The 20,528-nt window shown below is 33.4% G+C and overlaps 4 protein-coding genes across 6 annotated transcripts; all 4 read right to left on the bottom strand.

The window, feature by feature from the left end:
• Positions 1-862: 862 nt before the first annotated feature.
• On the bottom strand, positions 863-6,423 carry LOC114169142 (actin-related protein 7-like). 3 transcript variants are annotated; one of them, XM_028054179.1, is made up of 9 exons: positions 6,177-6,191; positions 5,908-5,992; positions 5,391-5,483; positions 4,927-5,142; positions 4,421-4,562; positions 3,248-3,492; positions 2,456-2,639; positions 1,556-1,623; positions 863-1,422 (listed from the first exon to the last, which is right to left on the bottom strand). In XM_028054179.1, exons 4-9 carry the CDS (start codon positions 5,125-5,127, stop codon positions 1,270-1,272), a joined length of 993 nt encoding a protein of 330 aa, XP_027909980.1. In that variant the 5' UTR covers positions 5,128-5,142; positions 5,391-5,483; positions 5,908-5,992; positions 6,177-6,191; the 3' UTR covers positions 863-1,269. The 3 variants fall into 3 exon arrangements, with proteins under 3 accessions (XP_027909980.1, XP_027909981.1, XP_027909979.1); XM_028054180.1 differs by lacking the exon at positions 5,908-5,992 and having other exon boundaries at positions 6,177-6,421; XM_028054178.1 differs by lacking the exons at positions 5,391-5,483; positions 5,908-5,992 and having other exon boundaries at positions 6,177-6,423.
• A 1,297-nt stretch (positions 6,424-7,720) lies between these two features.
• Positions 7,721-11,674, bottom strand: LOC114169592. The gene is made up of 3 exons (XM_028054825.1): positions 11,326-11,674; positions 10,957-11,252; positions 7,721-10,079 (listed from the first exon to the last, which is right to left on the bottom strand). Exons 1-3 carry the CDS (start codon positions 11,498-11,500, stop codon positions 8,007-8,009), a joined length of 2,544 nt encoding a protein of 847 aa, XP_027910626.1. The 5' UTR covers positions 11,501-11,674; the 3' UTR covers positions 7,721-8,006.
• A 1,251-nt stretch (positions 11,675-12,925) lies between these two features.
• LOC114170053 (photosystem II 5 kDa protein, chloroplastic) lies at positions 12,926-13,444 on the bottom strand. Its single transcript, XM_028055532.1, has one exon. It carries the CDS (start codon positions 13,350-13,352, stop codon positions 13,032-13,034), a length of 321 nt encoding a protein of 106 aa, XP_027911333.1. The 5' UTR covers positions 13,353-13,444; the 3' UTR covers positions 12,926-13,031.
• A 382-nt stretch (positions 13,445-13,826) lies between these two features.
• On the bottom strand, positions 13,827-19,038 carry LOC114170052 (tRNA-dihydrouridine(20/20a) synthase-like). The gene is made up of 13 exons (XM_028055531.1): positions 18,884-19,038; positions 18,388-18,616; positions 18,141-18,267; positions 17,748-17,875; positions 17,588-17,657; positions 17,371-17,473; positions 16,404-16,521; positions 16,240-16,321; positions 16,032-16,093; positions 15,774-15,846; positions 15,574-15,654; positions 15,124-15,204; positions 13,827-14,143 (listed from the first exon to the last, which is right to left on the bottom strand). Exons 2-13 carry the CDS (start codon positions 18,588-18,590, stop codon positions 13,973-13,975), a joined length of 1,299 nt encoding a protein of 432 aa, XP_027911332.1. The 5' UTR covers positions 18,591-18,616; positions 18,884-19,038; the 3' UTR covers positions 13,827-13,972.
• Between the last annotated feature and the right edge of the window lie 1,490 nt (positions 19,039-20,528).

Below are 20,528 nucleotides of genomic sequence, written 5' to 3'. Positions count from 1 at the left end.
TTTACCATTTTTTTTATTGTTTTTGTTTTATTAAAAATAGTTGCACAGATCTGGAATAAAAGAAATTCTCTGAACTCTTTTCTTATGTACACCGATGTGATTAGAATCCGATACTCATCTGAAATGGGTGATAATTGAAACGGGTATACTTCTTCCTGTTAGATATTTTTACTTTTTTAAGTATAGCTTATCTTATCATCTGAAGTTAGTCTTGTGGAATAAAATATACGTGTCAATCAATTCTGTTTTTTTTTCTTTTGCTGTTAAACGATAATTCATCAAGGATGTGGTTCAAGTCAATATGTTAAGTTCTACTCAGTTTAATACGACACTGATGTTATTTATATAAACACATGTTTATCAAATATTCCATCAACATTTATTATTTCTCTTTTCTTTAAATCTATGCTTCTCTCTCTAGATGCCATCTTCATGTTAGAGATCCTACAATTAATCGATACCATACGAAATAAAAATTTACACTAAAGTAAAGGAATACAACGTGGAATACTTTTTTATTGGTAGAATACTAGAAGCAGACTTTAAAATGGTGTAATGGATACGTTAGAAAACAAAGCAAGGTCGATGGATTGAGCAATAAAGAGAAACGAATTCATTCTGGTTGTACAAGTATAAGATGAAGTGAAGGGGCCCTCAATTATTGGGTTGGACAAGATCTAATAAGAAAAGAGTAGCAGAAGGTAGTGCTTGGGACGTGGCTGTACTTTTAGGTGCAAGTCAAATTTATAACACTTTGCTTTGTTAAGCCAATCTTACAATCTCATTTCACAGCACTTGTTGCATAAAACCATTGTAAAGATATAACAGCTATGGTACTGCAGTTACGATGGCAAAGTTGAAAGAAGCCTAAAATATAATTTCCTTTTAAACTATTAAAGAGAATGTTAGTAATCCATAAAATGCAAACTATTATAGGAACAAGGGGTTCTGCAAGAAGGGATGTTGCTAGTAGCCACAGCCTACAAGGTTACAAAGAAAATGAATATTTTACAAGGATATCCGCGTTGCAAAAGATATGCAAGCTCCCACATATATACATTTCTGAGGAAAAAGTATTTCTGGAAATCTTCTACTGAAACTTAGGAACTCACGAAGAGTGAGAAGAAATTTTTTTGGGGGGTAGAAAGAGTGAGAAGATTACCTTAATGGAGATTGCTACAATTTTTACAATTATACACGCACGACATGTTACAGTACCGGTACAAGCAGAGGAATAAATAATTGTTGAAATCCTGGAGATGAATAATTTCAGAAGCATTTCCGGTGAATGATGGATGGTCCGGTTTCATCATAGTCTGCCTTGGTTATATGCTGATTTTGAGGGAAAACCACTTTGGCAAGTATTGCACCTCCCACCCATGCAGAATACATGGTTAAATTTTCTGGCATGTATTCTGGAGGCTGCAATAAGCCAGAGATTATCCACCAGTGGCAAGATTAGTTAAAACAAGAATAATAATATTATCTTTAAGGTTTCTAACGTTATATTAAGTTGGTATAAATTTGAAGTCACTTTACTAGATAACCAAATTACCTTAACAAGGGTGGGTTGAACGGCAGATGAACTTAAGCTAGATTCTTTCTGAAATCTCTCTTCAAAACCTGGCAATGAGAAGTGGCATTAGCCCGTCAGAGATAACTAAGAGAAACAGCATTGGCATAGGTAGGAAATCTTAGTAGTGTGAGATAAAGCCAATATTGTCGGTAGAAATATGAATATCTTGATGTAAAACATAATTGGAAATAAAAAGACCTAAATTCCATCTGCAACTAAATGTAAAACTTAAATTCCATATAATAACTATTTATACAAGTAGGGAAGTAAATCCAGATTCTGTGAAATAAAGAAAAAAGGGAACATCAAAGATTGCCATTTCTACCCCAGTCCGCAAATAGTAAGTATACAGAATTAAAGCTGTTCATATTTTATTGTGGCCTAAAGAAAAATCCACCAGAAAAGGTCATATTAGAATTTCCATATATAAATATTATTTCAAAAATACGTTAGGAAGCCCCATGCAGCTTTGTTGGACAATGCAGGACCAAGTGAGGAATGTGATGGATGAGAGGAAGAGAATAGAGAGCTTAAAATATAATGGGGAGGCCCTTAATGAAACAGTAGTAAGAACAACCTTGTGAGCAGGAGTTTACATATCCAAATCCTAGAAACAGCCTTTCCACTTGTACATCACAGTTTCTAACTAAATAATATGAATTTATTTGTCAAATATTAGGTTATATTCTACTCTGATCTCAAAGGAAGTAGGATCCCTTACATTCAAAGTAGAAGATATAACAATTAAAAGATATTGATGGACAAACCAAATATAAGCACATTGTCTTTAGATGGAAAAACAACAAAAAGCATAACCAATTAGAACTTCATATCAAGCTTATCCTAAATTCACCAGAACTGATGAAGACAAAAATATACCTGCCATAGATGAAGTGCCACCACAAACCACAGTATTTTCCAGCAGCTGCCGTTGATTATCAGATGACACAGTTGAAATAGCACGGACAAGCTGATCAACAATGCCATGAGCCTCTAAACCCAATAGACATGGCTGGAATAAAGCTTCCCCAACCGTATATCTTTCTCTCCCAATTGTTATCACCTACAATATAATTCAACTTTCAGATAAGTAATAAATTATTGAAGATGCATTTATAGAACTTAAATATAAACACACATTGTTGACACTGGGGTGAAGGAAACAAATGTTGTTGAGTTGTTGGTAGTTTTTATCCTATCAAACCAGCCAGTTTTCTCTCAAAAATGAAATAACCTTAAGGCTGGGCCAGAATTTTGAAACACAAAAGCAGCTGAACCATTAATAGAGCCAACTTGACGTTCTCAGGAAGACATACTGTTACACAGCCTCTCCTGGTGGAATGTGAAAATTACTTATACAACTTTTAACAGTTTGAGTATGCAGAGATTTACAAAGGGTTTCTTCAAAAGGCTGATTAAAATATATAATAACACAATAAAAAAAAGCTGCATGATAAGCTAAAAATATCACATTTTAATTGGTAAATCACAGAAAGTTGAAAACAGAATGTATTCCAATGTAACATCAGTCACCACCTCACAAGTTTTGCTTAAATCAATCAATTCTCTGCTTACTGATTTTTAATATCACCTTTTCTTTCATTTTCTTTTACTTCCCTTTTACCAATCAGAGTATTGCTAGTCAAAACTATCAGAATTAAGAAAGCAGACCTGTCCATCAGGAAGGGTATGCTCCTCCACAGGACAAAAATATTGGGTCTTTTGATAAGCTAACTCATCTACAGCACAGCATGAGTACTGTTCTTTTATTTTCTCCACATCAGACAGGCTGATATTTACTTTTGGATTGGACTTGCCTAGTTCTTGAGCCAGGAAATTAGTTAGATCAATACCTCCAAACTCAAATCTTCTTGAAGCAATGTGGTGAACAGCACCCTCAATTACTGGTGCAATATCTAGGCACATAACCAAAAAAAATAAAAATAATGATACATATAACAAGTAAGCTCAAAAACATGTTCATATTTTAAGACAAACACTCAGACATCTATTCATTTACTCCAATTGTGCATGCAATATTTACTGGAACACTATCTAGTTTAGTTTAAAACATAGAGAGTATCAGATAAGTTGTAATTGAAATGTATTAATCTTGGGCGAATTTAACTTTTTTTTCAATAAATTTTAGATAATATTTTCATTGGTCCACTTACTAGCTACATCGTAATCAAAAGTTATTCGTAGTTTTGTGTGAAAGTTAAAATATAGTAATTCCTGACACTTATCTGCAGAAAAGAAAATTAAGGAAAACTACTTGCTTCGTCTTTAAATTTGATTCCACTAGGAAAACAAGATGTACCAAAAAAATAGTGGCTCGGTGGAACAGTGAAACTTCAATAAATTCATACTAGGATCCTAAGTTATGTTATTTGATAAGATCCTCAGTACATAATTCCTTCCATTCAAAAACTGGAAGCTAGTAACACAACGAATCTAGCATAAAAGGCACATAAGGAATATACACCGATTGGAATATAAGAAATGGAGAATAATTGTTTCATCATTTTGAATCTGTTAAATTTCAAGTGGACTAACTATATGATAATGATATTCAATTTTACTATTGAGATTAGATAAAGAAAATTAATAAATCATTAATTCTTTACTCTGTAGCAAAAACAAAAAGGCAGGACATCAGACATCCTGTTACCCACAGACCCTGTGATACAAGAACACATCATGCTAAGTGCTAGAGATAACATACTGCGATATCAAAAATAGACAGCTTGATTCACACAGCATGTAGCTGAAAGCAACCATCTATTCAATGCAGACACTATTTGCACAATTCAAGTAAAGTTCCATTGCTTCAGGCGTTGATACCTATTTTTCCATGTCCAATATCAACAGTGCAACCTGAGATACGTCCCACAGCATACAGTGATAACACTGCTTGTTCTGAAGCATAAAACCCTGATATGTTGAATGTTTCAAACATTAATTGCACCAACTGTTCTTTGTTGGTCTGCAAAGTTGGAAAACAATAACATATATACTAGTTAAGAAAAGATATATATAATATAACACTAGCAAAACAATAATACTAACTTATTAAACATTAATTGCACCAACTGTTCTTTGTTGGTCTGCAAAGTTGGAAAACAATAACATATATACTAGTTAAGAAAAGATATATATAATATAACACAAGCAAAATAATAATACTAACTTATTAGTGGCAATTCAATTTAACAAAAGGTTGCCTGATTAGTTTAGATAGGTAAAAGGAAACAAAAAACTAGCAAAGGATAATACATATTCATATACAGAAAAAAGATATCTAGGAAAAATGTGTTAAGGAAAAGAGAAAGCAAGCAAGTATCAGAAACCTTTGGGGTACAAAGTGGATCTGTAAAGAGTATTTGACCTTCGTTGCCAATTTCCCATCCAAGACCAGTATATAAAACATGCTGCAACAAATCCTCAATGGCATCCCAATCTCTAATAAATCCCCGCACAACTGGATCAACCGTGACATTTTCAGCCAGTGAATTATCAGTAACCGATCCATCATCAAGCAGTTGTTTCATTTTAGTGGGAATTATCTGAGTCACATACAAAGAGGCTCAATGAGGCATTCTGAGATAGTTGAGAACTAAAATTGACGAGATGATTGTGAAGTCAAATGTTATACTTGAGCATTGCAGAGTGGATTAGAATTATGCATTAAAGGAGATTAAACCTCTCAAATGTTATGACAGATAATAACAATGATGTATACGCTCACACGTAGACACCATACTCTAATAGTCTAGATAATTGCATCAATACTTAAAGAGATCTGAATGCTCACCTTAATTCATATTTTTTAAAATGGTAACAGTTTGGTGGTGATAGACCACTTACTAGTCTTCAGAGCTTTCTGCCCACTTTCTATGAAGTTATTCTGTGAGTGGGAGAAAGTAAATTTGTTCAATGAGAGAGAAAATTTATAACACCCAGCAGTAAATAAGAACCTCTCAATGAGCTATTAACCATATATCTTGAATCTATACCCTCACACTTTGACATCATGACGACCTCATTTAATATTCAAAGACATTAGTGATCGGTAGATAAAAGATTGCTATAGTCACCCAAGAGTAGAAGTAGAAAATCAATAATATAGGTTTTAACTTTCTTAATCGACTCCTCCTCTCGAGTTACTATAGCAATAGGTTCATCCCTGCCTACTTATTATACCTCTGAATATCATAAAAAGTTTTCATGATAGTAAGAGATTCATGAACTATAACCAAGAGTCCACTGAGAGGTCCTATACACTACTGGAGATTATAAATTGTCTATCTCATTAAGCAAAATTTACTTACTCTCCCCCTCACAAAATAATTCCAAAGCAAGTGAGACGCAAGCTCTCAGAGATAATCATGTTCAATTACCGCCAAATTGTTCCTGCTGGAAGCGGGAATTCAAATCTCTATGACTATTATTGCAAGTACACATGCTATATTATTGTATCTATATATGTATCCGTTATTACTATTATCCGTCCATAGCAGTGAAGGTAGAAAGCATTTGCAAAACCCTATTCTTAGATTATTATCATCACAAATAGACAGAGAGAGGAATGAAAGAAAACCATGGCCGGAGTCTGGTCGGGAATTGCAAAACCGGCTTTGAGAAGCTTAGAACCGACGTCCACCACCGCCGCTTCCATCGCTTCCTTAACCGAAACTAAACCCTAAACCCTAATTTCTATCTTCTCTCTTTAACAAACAACCTTCTTCGCTTCTTCCTTCACTTCAACCCCTCTTCCCTCTGAGCCTCTCAGTCACACTCAATTATCATGTCAACACCCTCATTTCTCAAACATGATATTTGTTTTTTCCCTAAATAACACAATATGTTTTTTAATATAGACACCATTTTAAAACACAATTTCATAGAATTTTCTCAGAAAAATAGTACTATATAATTATTTTTAAAATGAATTATCAAATATATCAAATTATAACTTATCAACAACACAGCCCGTGATCATTTGGAAAATTAATATGTAAGCTTTTAAGTTCATTAAATTAAAAATGAGTTCAGTTCACAAAATATATTTTTCCATACATATATATATATATATGGAAAAAATGTATTTTAGTCCTTATACTATTTCACATAATTCATTTTAGTCTTTACATTTTTAAATTAATGAAATAGTGTTTAAAGTTTAGAAAATAAACAACTTTAATACATTTTTTAAAAATCTTTTAGACAGTAAAAAAATTTATAAAATATTAGTTTAAATATGAGAACAAACTAATTTAACATGTTTTTTAAAAGTTGGAGAACTAATTTATCCATTTGAAAAGCGAGGATCTAAACCTAAATTTGACACTAAAATCCTACTTTTCCTTGATTTTTCTAGATTTAGATGTTTTCCTACACAAAAATAAAAACTAAAATTAATCACGAAAGTTAAATTTAAGTGAGGATAAATTATTCTCTTAACTTGATTTATTTTATATTTAAAATTGTCAAAATATAATTATCCATTATTCTAATGTCATATCAGCATGTTTTTACTGAAGTATGTTTCTACTCAAGTATCTTGTTTATAGAATAAATATAATTTATTTATCTTAAAATAAACTAGTGAAAATATGTGTATATACCTTTTTTCTATAATGATAAAAAATAATTAAAAAAGCATATAATTCATTGTACAAAGTTTTATTTACTTTATAGATGGTTTAATAATTACAAAAATGATTAAATAAGATACATGGACGAGAATCCTTTGTATACATGTATAAATGTTAGGAAATAAAACATATTTATGTTTATAAAAGTAAAGGAGACTTTAGGAAAGGGATATGCAAGAGATCTCCATTTGGATGAGAACAAATGTTGAAGATTTCTGCGGATTTAAATATCGTTTTTACTACGTAACAATTTCAACTATTGAAACTAAAATTAATCGTGAAAATTTATTAGACAATAATCGCAATTTAGATAAAAATACATATGATAAAAAAATATTTTTTATATTTTTGTTTGGTTTGTATTGCTTGAATAAGGACATAAAATTTATTTTATTGAGTACAATAGTTAATCCCATGTTAAAAATTGTTAGTTCAACATATATTTTAAAAAATTAGAAAAGAAAAAATTCTCCATAGTTTCAACTGCTTCCAAAGACCAAAAAGGTCAAGAGAAAACTACCATTCAGTATTTATCCAACTATAGATGCATAAGAGGAAAAATAATCACCTCGGACTAATTCTCCAGCAACTACAACTAAAAGTGATTTACTATTTACAGTTGTTAATCTGTCATGCATGCAACCACGCCACAAGGCAACAAAAAGAAAAACTATTGTAGAAAACTTAAAGAAGGAAGAAGATGATATTCACGAAAATTTATATACAATGCCTAAAAATCTATTCAAGAACTGAAACAAGGACTAGAAACCAATTCATATGCTACCTGACCAAATTACTTGATCACGTTTTCGTTTATGATCCTCAGGCAGAGTCAGATTATCGTCGTCGATGTTCACAGGTATCGAAGTACACAAGCCTGTGTCCACAGCAAAATGACTGTCGCTAACTAGATTAGCCGGTTCCTCATCTATTGAAATCAAATTTGACTGCTCCTCAACTGAGACATCACCATTGCTTTTCAGTTGTTCCTCAATGGAACGATCAACATTGCTTTCCTTGACAGAGGGATCTACTGAACTGTTGGTTTCTTGTGTGTCAACTTGAAGAAGGTCTTCAAGGAAACGATCAGTGGCAGGACTTTTCTGAGAAATAAATTTCACGTCCAAGATTGGGTTTTCAAAATCTACAACAGAGGAACCTACTGAAAATCCAAGAACGTTCTCTAAGATGTTCTCGTGGAAGGCCTTTCTAGGTACCTCTCTTACAACAGTGTCTTCAGTTCCTGAAGTCGGTCCCTCCTTGGTGATACTGTAACAATAGGGGGTCTGATTGTCGAGCAAACCATCAGTTTTCTGACCATTGATTTTTCCATTACCATCTTCTTCAGAGTTGTCAATAAAACTTGTTTCAGGATTGAGTTCAGTTAAACTATTAGTTTTCTCATGCACCTCTTCTTGATCTCCTCTAGCAATGCAAAGTTGCTCATCTTCTTCAGCTTCCTGGGCAGTCTCTTCAGACTGTTTATAATTAGAATCCGGGTTTATCTTCTCACCATTTTCCAAAGTGTTAGATGAAGCTAACACTTGGATGTGACTAAATTCCCCACTTTCTGCAAGACCAACTGAGTCATTCTTGGCCATCTCACTATTGCTCCCATGGTCATCATCATCATCATCTTCATTTACAAACTCAGGGGCTTTAACAGTTAGACTTTTCGTATACTTTGGACAGTCCATCGACGTAGAAGATAAAAGATTAGCTAATGCAGAAGATAATGCATCATCAATTGTGTGCTTTCCTTTATCTTTTAAAGAACTTGTTTCTTGTCCTGATGCGTTACCTTCTTCATCCTCGCCATCAGGAAACTCAGGGGCCGTAACTACAAGACCTGGGAGCAATGAAGTAATATTTCCTGAATCAGACCTATGAGGAGAGACATGTGGTATCTCTGTGTGTAAATGATTCTCATCTGGTTCACTTTCCCTATTCACCACATAATCAGGACAATCACTGCTGTTGGCATCTGATTCAATACAAGAAGCATCAGGAGATAAAATCCTACAATGTGATGGCAATGCAGAGTTCTGCAAATTCTTAGTCAATGTGTCCACTTGCTGCTCAACTCTTTGAAGTCTCGCCTCCATGCTGCTCATGGGCACTACCATTTTCTCTTGAAAGCCCAAACAGATTTCTTCTATCCTGTCCATGCGTGATACAAGCTGTTCCAGGAGCCTTTCAACATTGTCACCCAAAGAAAAACCACCTTTGCTCTCAGGAATACCAACTTGTGAGGGGACAGAACTATGGTTGCACTCCATTTTAGCCAATTGAAAGGGAACAGCACTATGGTTGTTCTCCATTTCAGCAATTTTTGAGGGTACAACTGTGCAAGTGCTGTCCATCTTGGCAGTTTGTGAGGGTACTGCAACAGGGTTACTCTCGATCTTAGCATTCTGTGAGACAGCATCAGGCTGGGATGGACCCACCCAACCTCCTTCTACCTCCTTCAACTTCACTTCTTGGGGATCAGTTATGCTAGTGTTTCCTATAACCTGGGCTTTAATTATAGAATCACTAGCGAGAGTTGCTTCCAAATCATCCCCCTGAGCAAGGGACTTTTCCTTTCTGAGAGCATTTAGATTGTTGAGCCCTGTTGTCTTAGATAATTGCATTAAAGTGGGGATAAACATAGCCATGAGGGAACTGCCGGATGAGTTTTCATGAGGCTTTTCTTGGCTTTCTGAATCGGCTGAATCAACAGGATCAGCAAACACATAAATCTCATCAACATATACACATCCTTTATTCTGAAGCGAGAGCAGCCGAATAGTAACAGAAATGCAAGGATTTGCATCATCAATCTCTGCCGTAGCCTCATAAAGATCCTGGAGACAGGAAAAGAGGACACTGAAATCAGATGGGTATGGTACCACCATCTAATAGGCACATCGAGATTCTAAGTCAAGAGAATAATGTATTGTTTATTAAAGAGAAAACTACACTTCCTCGCCTGAATTATGCTTGTGTACTTTTTCCTACCCCTTAATTTTTATAAACACGCTCCCCCTGTCCTCCTAAGAGATTGAGTGCGTTAGTTTTTCTCCATTCAGATAAAATGAACCTTCAGGAAAGAGACTAACAAAGAATTTATCCTGACTCTATAAAAGTAATCAATAGCTAATTTTGAATAACCCACTATAAATTATAGGATTTAAGAGGTAATTTTTGAAAAAAACACTGGCATAAAAAAGAGACTAAGAAGTTTAGATGAATTAAGTTCTCCCATAAGCCAAAATCAACTTAGTCTTTAACTTCTACAAGAACACTCTGATATATCTTCTCCAAAAGCTTAAATAAGCTGATTTTAGTTTATGAGAAAAACACAATTCATTATTCCCTTTTTTTCCTCCAATAAGTGTCCACGAAAAAACTTCATCCGAAGTCCATACAAAACCAGAGTAATGTTCAAAAACACTAGTATCATCTCATCTCTTGTCAAATCAAACTGGTGCCAACGATGTATAGAGCAAAAAAACTTTGTATGCAGCCAGTTCAAGTTCCAAAAACTATGCATGCATCATCAACCTCTCCTGAATGGAGGAGCAGTGTAATTTAAGCCCAACCCTTCACCAAATTGAAGCTACAACAGTTTATTCCACATCTACCTTAACAGAACACATCAATTCAGTTGTTCTTTTCTTACTATTTATTTACGAATCTAAACGAAAGCCAACAAAATTGGGAAATCACTTATAGGAATACCTGAGACTGATATGTTTTGGTGGAATTGAGGTAGGGTTTTGTTTCCGAAGCGATGTTGGGAGAATCGGGAACTTTGACCTCAACCCAATCATCTTCAGTTTTCACATTATCGTCACCGCCGACATTTTGGGCAGCGGGGGAACGAAGAACGTGATCGTCTCTAACAGCAAGACCGCATCGAACAGTGCAGAGATAGTCATTGTTAGTGCGGGCGTTGGGCGCAAAGTAAATCTCGTAGACGCGAGCAGTGCTCCGAACGTAGATTTGTCTGAGCTCGTGCTTCTCCGCAAAAGTAACTGTTCACAAAAATAGTGAATTAATCAAAAGCGTTAGTGAAATTCAAGTACGGTGAAGGGAAAACGAGGTTACTCTTGATCTCGCATGGAGGAGAATCTGGCGATGGAGAATGAAGAAGAAGAGGAGTGGGATCAGTTTGGTGATCGTCACTGAGGAGAGAGTAAGAGGATTGGAAAGTGATGCAGTCGCTGATAGAGGCTGAAGAAGGAATGGTCCAGTTGCACTGCGAATTCCAATCTACCTCCATAACAATAAACAGAAGAAGAACAAGAACGAGAAGAAGAAGAAGATGATGATGAAGATGATGACCACGATGATGAAGATGAATCAACGGTTGCAAGGGTTGCTGGCGGAAAAATCAAGCAACCTGCTACATCTCACGCTTTATATCTACTTCTTCAACATTGTTCTTCATTTTTTTTTTTTTTACCTTTTCATGATGATAAAGTGTAATAATACTAGCTTGTTGTTATTGTTATATGACCTAATTTACGCATTTAAGAAATTATTAAAATAGTTTTTATTAACGAAAATAAGAATAAACTTTTTTGTAAAATTAGTGATTGAAGCAAAATTGTGAATGACCACAACTACAAGAGAGAGAAATTGAAAAACCAAAATTGGGAATAAAAACTAAATAGACTAAATTCATTTTCTTCTTTTATATATATTTACCAATGTCTTTCATTTATTCTATGATTTATTATTTGCATAAGTATCTTAAAAACTTTTAAGTATTTTTCTATTGAAAAACCAGCTTTGCACATTGATTACACAAATCGGAAAAGCAAATGATGAAAAAACCTTAAATGTGGATTACAATAATAAAAAATTGCTTTTAAACACACACACACATTAATATATTAATATGTTAATATATATTTTGTTTGTCATGAATATTTATTTAAGCTTCTCATTAATTAAAGAATAAAGTGATATTTTTACGAAAAAAAATAATTAAAGCAAAATTTATTGATTCTAAAATAGTGACCCTTCATCGATTGGTCAAAAGTTTGAATTTTGGTAATATCATTTTAAATATGAAATATAGTATATCAGAAGAGTACCGATAGTATGTATCGAAGGTCCACAAACACAATGAAACGTGAATAATCAATAGTAGTAAGAATTTAGGTAATTCACATGAAGTATTCGATTAACACTCCCTTTTCAGAAAGTAATCACGAGTTGCCAATAAGATAGAAATTGAGTCGAGATAAATAAAGTTTATTTTAGTTCAACTTGATAAAAAAGTGGTTCCATTTAATATTTCCTCAATGTTTTTTTGGGGTTCGAAGTCAACTCATTTATTTTTTTTATTAGGTTTAGAGTGTTGTTAATTTAGTTAATAAACTAAATTTACCGAATCAATCGTTGAATTTGAATGAACTAAAATTCGAGTTTACTTCAAACACAAAAGGCTCAAACATCTGACTTTTGTGTAGACTGAGAGTAATATAATGCTAATCTTCTTCTCAGTTGGTTGAAGTTAATGCATCTAAATAGTTTTTGATCAATGGCTTCAAGTTAAACCTATTAAAGGTTGTTTCCTTTCATCACTGTAGTTCAAACCTAATATTTCTCTTCCACACTCAACACAAAATTGAGTTAGAGATCGTTCAACATATCAACTTAAAACGATCTTAGCGAAGGGAAAAAGAAAAACAGAAAGTGTACACAAGAGAAAAGGCAAAGTAGATTGTTTCATGAACAAATAGTACAGAGAGTCAAAGGATCATCATATGAAAGTGAAAACATCACATTACAGCCTAAGGCCCTCATTTGTGACAAATCTTGGCAGTGGGCATGGTGACACAAACAGGGTAATAGATTTTCTTAGCTTCAGGGGTGCCACGTTTGGGCTCATCAGCCATGGCCATTCCAGCAACAGAGCAAACAGCTGCTGCAGCAGCAGCAAACATCATGTTCCTCCTTCCATTGTTGCCTTCCTTGTCACTCTCATAACTCACCCTGTTCTTTTCTCCTTCAACTGCTTTGGAAGCATTTGCCACCACCAGCCTCCTCGGCGATGCCACCGGAGACCGGTTGCTGATGGCTGAGCTGCCAATGAGTGATGCTGCCATGGTGATTGATGCCATCTCTGCTATGTGATCTCAGTCTTGAACTAACCCCCAAAACTAGTCCTTCTATGTTGCAAGTAGAAGTAGTTATGTTTGATAAAAGAATATATTGGATGAGGAACTGGTTGGAACCCCCATTATCTTATCTCATTCACAAAGTCTCCAATAAACTATTGCCACGTAGAATATGGGATTATCCTGAACCAGTGGCCGTAGGATGTACAATATGTTATATGAATGGTTACCAAAGAAAAAATAAATATCTCTATTTTTCAGGTGCGGGCCAGGGTTATCTTATGCAGAGTTATGTGAGCCACCCATGACCCAACACATAGCAGGGTTTTTTGTGTTAATAGTTTACTTCACAATCTTAACATCCACTACAAGATTCCGCAGCACAAACAAGAGTGAAAGCAAACCATGCATAGAATTTCAACCCACTATTATTTTTATCAAGAGTACTAAATTGAATGAATTACATTCCAAAGTCAATTGCTTACAAAAAGATAATTATGCATTCATGTTAATTTAATAATACTGTTACACGAGACCCATCACTTGATTTCAAAAAAAGAAATAAATAAATAAAACTAAAAAAGGCAATGAGCTCAACTTGGTTTTGCAGAGTACACATGAACTTAAGCGCAAATGACCACTGCCTCTTCTTCTCTTGTTCTGTATGGCGGAGGCAATAAACTGTGTATGTTGGCAAAAAGATCTCTACGGCCAGGTGGTAGTTTGGCAACAGGCGAATCCAATACCGAGTCGGGAATTGCCACAAGGGTTTCTTCAAAAAATGATTCGACAGTCTACATGGTTAAAGAATGAAGTTAGCATTTCAATCAGTTAATGTAATAAATGAAGTTGTAAATAGATAGTTTACAGTGAACAAATTATGTAACGCAAAATCTTAACCTGACTAACCCAAATAACAAGGGAATGAAAGAACTAGCCATATTATCTGCGTACATGTAAGCCACTAATTTCCACAACAGAATTATAAAATACATGATCGCAATATACACACTTCTTTAGAGTCAACTTCACTCTATACATCAGTCATTGATTCTGGGATAACCACTCATGTCCCAATTCATTTCCATAATTTTGTTTATGTTCAATCTATAAGCTCATAATATATCTAGGTGAGAGATTATTTGTACTTGATTTTTTTTAGACAGAGTGCTTTCCTAATAAAATAAATTCCTAATGCTTTTACGTATTTGTTTAATCTGTTTTTAAAAATGAAAAGTGGTCTTCTTATTTTAATAAGCAAATCCAATCTGCTTCTCAAACAAGTGATTATTTTAAAAACTACTTATTTCAGAATCAATTGTTTGTCTGATCTTCTTATTTTAAGAATAAGGAGTTTTCTGCAATTTTTTTAAAAAACAAAGTTATTTTACTTTTAAAAATTACTTATTTCAAAAACACTTATTTTAAGATTAACCAAACTGATTATTAAAAAAGGATCCTCAACTCAACGAATCTTTAATTTTCATAAGCATTGTTTTTAAATTTCCTAGAAATGAAGACAGCTCCAGTAAACCATCAAATGCTAGATAGATGGATGGTAACATGTATACCAGACTATCATATTATGCCCCTTACCATCCGTGAGGTAGAAATCACAGAAAAGAACGGTAAACATAGAAGACCACGTATATAAAATTTGCTTGATAAAAAAGTTTGTACGTCCTTTACTCTGTTGATAGCTTCATTTAAAGTCCTATTATACAGTAAAAACGACATACTCTTCTAAGCAATCAAATAAAATACAAAATCTTACCGTGCAATTTTTGAAAGCGGCATCAGCTTTGCGCTTCCATAGTCCATTCCCAGGTTCTGAATGGAAAAGATTGAGTAAAGGCTGCAATACCATAACAGACAAATGCCGCATAATTTCAGCAAATTGAATATCATTAATAGAAGTATAATTTGCCTCATGCAAATAAAAAGGAGAAGGTGGGACAAAAAACCTCCAATCTTCTAAAATAAAATAGGAAAAAATACATAGTGTTAATGAACTAGACTACAAGGAACCAAAAGATTCTTTGCGGTGTATATATATATATTAAAAGTATGTCTACCACGTAACAACTTAAAGCTACATCTACATATGAAGAATACAGCATTATATATCAGCTATTAAATACTACATACAATGCTACATAGGAATTTACAGCGAATGGAAGAAAGAAAACAGAAAATCAAATGCCACAGTTATTTTTGTTCCAACCTTCATAATATCTCGCATAGTTGGCCTACGTCCATATTTTCCCATCACCGACTCCCCATAGGCTAGATATTTTTCAAGGACCTTAATTAAACGAGACATAAATAATTAAAACAAAAAATGGTAAACTCTGAGTAATGTGAAAATTAACCCAGAACTGGTACAGAAGAATTCATGGAAAGCCAAACATTCTGTAAATGAACCTGACGACGTGTAACATCAGGACTTGGTGTACCATAAATTGCAGAATCTACGTGCCCCAAAATATGCCAAGGACTGTTAAGATTATCAACAACGGTTACTCAAGCCACTGCATGCTAATTAATACAAACAAACAAAAACATTGTAATAAATAGAAATCTCTATGTCCCCACAAAACACTGAAGTTTTTAGGATATATTTTCAGAAAAGCAGAATCCTGATACATCACACAGGCAAAAGGGAAATTATTTGAAACTTACTTGTTGTACGCTGCACGTCCGACCATAACACCATGAGCCCCAGCTTCTCGAGACGCACGGACCTATAATCGATGTACCGCGAAAACAGGTAAAAGTAGAAGTGTCCAGAGTCAGGACATTGTGTAGATATGAATAATTATGGACTCCTTTATGCCTGAAAACTCCTATATCTCATGAATACTAAATAATTGTAATGACAGCCGTTCACCTCGTCAACACTAGTAATGCCGCCATTGATTGTAAATGTTAGATCAGGAAAGTCACGTAGGAGGCCATAGAAGTATTCATATCTACATTTTAAACAGATGAGAGACTATGACATGGAATTCGGTATATCATGTAACTACAAAATCAATTATTACTAGCACATACTTTAGCGGAGGAATGCTTCTATTCTCAGCAGGGCTAATACCGTTGAGCAGTGCCTTCCTTGAGTGAATTATAAAATGTTTAGTGGGTGATAAAGAAGAAACCTGGTATATGAAATCACCTGACAGACAACATAAAGTTCTATGAGTAGCCCTAAAAACCATGGCACAAGTATTGTGTGTGTTACCAAAGATCTAAACAACAGCAATGGCAACGTATGATGTATAATAGAGATCCACTATATTTTAGAACAACGAAACCCAAAGCACCAGATAAATCCAAAGTAACAAGGGGTATAAAAAGTACAAATTTCTCTTTCTTTTTAGTTATTAAGATCCAGACCAAAGGTGGAATAAACCAAAATAGTAATAATTTGATTCTGGTATAAATGGAAACAAAACTTCATAATTATGTATTATCGCTGATCTTCACAAATGCAAAAAAATGATATCTTAATAAACAAGTAAAACGCCTGCAACTCCAAGCCTAACAATCAGTGGCCAAAACAAAAAGGTTTTCTCCCAAAAACTCCATCACAAATATTTTTGTGATTTATTCTGCATATTTCTAGAACCAATAGTTTCCTTTCCAATAACAGTTGGTTACAAACCAAATTCAGAACCCTGTCCCAAAATCTGGCTCTTATTAGCATATCACGATTTGACTCCATTGGTTCGGTAGTACTTTCGAGTTAGTGAGTAACCAGGGGATTTTGAAATAATAAACACCTAGTATACATGGATGTACTGTATCCAATCACTGAAACCCTTTTCACTGCATACTAAATGCAAGACATACTGTTTGATATCAGTTTATAAAATGTTTCAGTTCAGATACTAACATATACATGGCAAACTGTAACACCTTTTCCTACAAATTTTATAAAAAGAGGAGAAACCGATTCATAGAATCCATACCTTGCATTCTTTAAACTTAAAATAGAAAGAGATTGCAGACAGAAGAACCTTACAAAGCTCATTATAAGAATCATGATCATCCACGCCAATTCGACATTTGACACTGACAGGTACATTCGTGCTGGCAGCAATTGCTGACATGGCCTCAGCAACAAACTTTCCTTGTATACATTAGATTTCCATATCAATTTGCATTGACAAGTAACACTTATATATGTATCTGTTTACATATATTCATATTTAATTACGCATCAAGAATGGCTTTCTAACCTTGGGGTTAAGCATAAGACTCACACCAAAACACCCATGCCCAGCAACTTTTGGACTAGGGCATCCACAGCTGGTATAAATTTTGGAAAAAGAAATATACTTCAAAGATCAGTAGTAGAAAAGCGAAACTTTAAGGTGTAAGATGATTGAATGTACAAACTTTAAGTTGATCTCGTCATAGCAATAAGCATTAGCAAGCTCAGTTGCTTTAGCCAATTTTTCTATATTGCTCCCTCCAATTTGAAGCACAATGGGATGTTGGTCTGGAGAATATGCCAAGAATCTGTCCTGAGCAAAATACACAAAATAAAAAGAATAATAGGTTTTTCAATACCAAATTATCCAGAAACCATGGTGTTGAATAAGCAGCGTTATTTTGAGCTCTTGGGCACTGGCGTATGCACACTAAAATGAGATAAACAATTGGTTTTAATTGAATGATAACCAACCAATACAAATTACAATTTACTGTGTGAGGTATAGTAACACAGAAAACACTACAAAACTGCAATCATGATCTTAGTTATTCACACTTGCAGAATTATATATCTACCAGATTGTCCTTTTGATGAACAATTGTTTCAGCTGCAACCATCTCCGTGTATAGCCAAGCATGTTTTGATATGAGGCGTGCTAGAGTCCTATAGTGATTGTCCGTCCATTCCATCATTGGAGCAACACTAAAATTCAACCAGTAAAAAACAATATCAAATGACTGATATAATCAGCATACTTTATAACGCATACTAACAGATGACACAAAAAAAAAAAGTGCACAGATACCATTTCCAAGCACACACCTAAACCAAGGAGGAAGATAATATCTGGAACCCACTCCAGGCTTATCATGTAATTGTGCTTTCAGAGCACGAGTAGAAAATAACCCATAGCTGAACTTATTCCTACGAGATATAACTACTGGGAATCTGCCATTGTTTTTAAGGATATTGGAACCTGTGGGAGCAAATGAAACGGCCAGGGAATATCCTGCAAGCTTCGTCATCTCATCCCTCTTCAGCAAACAATGACCTATCCATCAAAAGAAACAAAACTTTCATGCTGTGACACTGATACACAACAACATGAGTTGTGTGCTGCCGATGTATGCGACCAATTACATGGAATGAGAATTTTCAATTGAAGGAAACAATTTGTAAAGTGAGCAAAATCATTTAAAAACAGGAGCAAATAATTCAGGGTGGCAGAGACAGAGAAGCATTTTATCGAGCAGAATATATGCAGAGTGATAAAATGGCCGACAGAATGTAACGTTTTGGTGAGCAGAGAAACTTATACCGGCGCCGGATTCTGGAATGGATTCGGTTGGTGAGGTTGGTCAGTGCGCGGCTTATCCAGATTCCAGACAAACAGTGGAAATGGTTCCAGCTTACTTGGTTTGGCTACATGACCATGAAGAACAAGAAGACTTAGCATATAAAATTACCAAACAAAAAATAAATATCGGAAAGTATGTATTCAATTGAAATTTCAAAATGTAACCAAAAAAATTATATATATATATATATATATATATATATATATATATATATATATAATTGATTATGGTCATCTATGTTTCTTCTTTAATATCAATTTAATCTTTATTTTATAAAAAACTAATGTAATTTGATTATTTTTCTTAAATCTTTTAAAATTATAAAGATTTTTCATTAATATTGATGGACTTAAATATGTTAATTATATTAACAAAATAAACAATATATATGTTAATATCTAATATTAGTTTCATACATTGCATCAAATTTTCATAAAATATAAAAAATTTTAACAACAATAATTAAGTTAAATTAGTTTTACACGAGTCGGATTAAATTGAAATTAAAAATACTAAAAGACATTATATTTTTAAATAAAAACAGAGACAAAATAATTAACTAAACCACTGATTAAATTATACAAATAAGTATTAATATTCGATCACAAATTTTTAAAAGGTTAACAGAATTCAGTAATATTGAATTAAATTTTCTTCCAATTCATAGAAACCTAATATTTAAAATTATTTTAATTTTAATTAATTGCTTTTTTAGGATCATTTTAATAGATTTTGCCTCACACGCAAATATCATGTTTTTTTTTTTAAATCTTCGATCGAGACTTTCCTAGATATTGGTATAAAATATATAGATTATATATTTAACACTTGATACTTTTCTTACAGATAGTTTTGTTATGAGCTTTCAATTAGGCAATCATGTTAATTAATTAGAAGTTTTGAGGGTAGCAGTGGAAAAACAAAAACAAAATAAAAATCAATTAACCACTAAAAATTGGAAAATAATTTATCTATTTTCTATTGTTTTATTCTTATTTTTTTCACCGACTCTTGTAAATTCAACATAGATTGGAAATTTATGAAATTATTTCGAATCTTATAGTTTTATAATACATTTAAAAAAATTTAACTAGAGATGGCAAATAAACCCGTGCCCGTGGGTATCACCCGAACCCGTCCCCGTTTTGACGGGGAATCCCCGCTTTGACTGGGTATGGGTATGGATATGGGTAATATCCGAAATTTTCAACTGGGGATGGAGATGGGGATATATATATACCCGCCCAAATACCCGTCCCCGCTTAAATTACTAAACTATTTATAGTTTATTAAATAATCTAAAAAATATATATAAATAAATAATATATTTACACATAAAATATAATATAATATAATATAATATAATATAGTATATATACATATAAATAAAATATACTTATATATATATATATATATATATATATATATATATATATATATATATATATATTTACACATATACATGTAATATAATATAATATAATATAATATACATATAATATATATACATAATAATATAATATAATATATATAATATATACGTATAAAACAAATTAATCATTTAACTAGTGAGATCTTTTATAAACAAATTTATAACATTACAAA

The sequence above is a fragment of the Vigna unguiculata genome, chromosome 11 (assembly GCF_004118075.2).
Source record: "Vigna unguiculata cultivar IT97K-499-35 chromosome 11, ASM411807v1, whole genome shotgun sequence".
NCBI classification, from domain to species: domain Eukaryota; kingdom Viridiplantae; phylum Streptophyta; class Magnoliopsida; order Fabales; family Fabaceae; genus Vigna; species Vigna unguiculata.
Note: the sequence above shows the minus strand (reverse complement) of the source record. Positions and strands in the feature narration are given on the sequence as shown.

Bases quoted from the DNA above. Each gene is read 5' to 3' on its own strand.
- LOC114169592 (XM_028054825.1), bottom strand. From the start codon at position 11,500: ATGGAGGTAGATTGGAATTCGCAGTGCAACTGGACCATTCCTTCTTCA. The intron at 11,253-11,325 runs GTAACCTCGTTT...TTTTGTGAACAG, and splicing joins TCCTCCATGCGAGATCAAGA to TTACTTTTGCGGAGAAGCAC. The intron at 10,080-10,956 runs GTATTCCTATAA...TCCTGTCTCCAG, and splicing joins CCAAAACATATCAGTCTCAG to GATCTTTATGAGGCTACGGC.
- LOC114169142 (XM_028054178.1), bottom strand. From the start codon at position 6,254: ATGGAAGCGGCGGTGGTGGACGTCGGTTCTAAGCTTCTCAAAGCCGGT. The intron at 2,640-3,247 runs GTCTGCTTTCTT...ATTATATTGTAG, and splicing joins ATACCCTTCCTGATGGACAG to GTGATAACAATTGGGAGAGA. The intron at 1,624-2,455 runs GTATATTTTTGT...TCTCATTGCCAG, and splicing joins TGGCACTTCATCTATGGCAG to GTTTTGAAGAGAGATTTCAG.
- LOC114170052 (XM_028055531.1), bottom strand. From the start codon at position 18,590: ATGACGAAGCTTGCAGGATATTCCCTGGCCGTTTCATTTGCTCCCACA. The intron at 17,876-18,140 runs GTAGATATATAA...TATTTTGCTCAG, and splicing joins TTCATCAAAAGGACAATCTG to GACAGATTCTTGGCATATTC. The intron at 14,144-15,123 runs GTAAGATTTTGT...TTAACCATGTAG, and splicing joins CCGCTTTCAAAAATTGCACG to ACTGTCGAATCATTTTTTGA.
- LOC114170053 (XM_028055532.1), bottom strand. From the start codon at position 13,352: ATGGCATCAATCACCATGGCAGCATCACTCATTGGCAGCTCAGCCATC.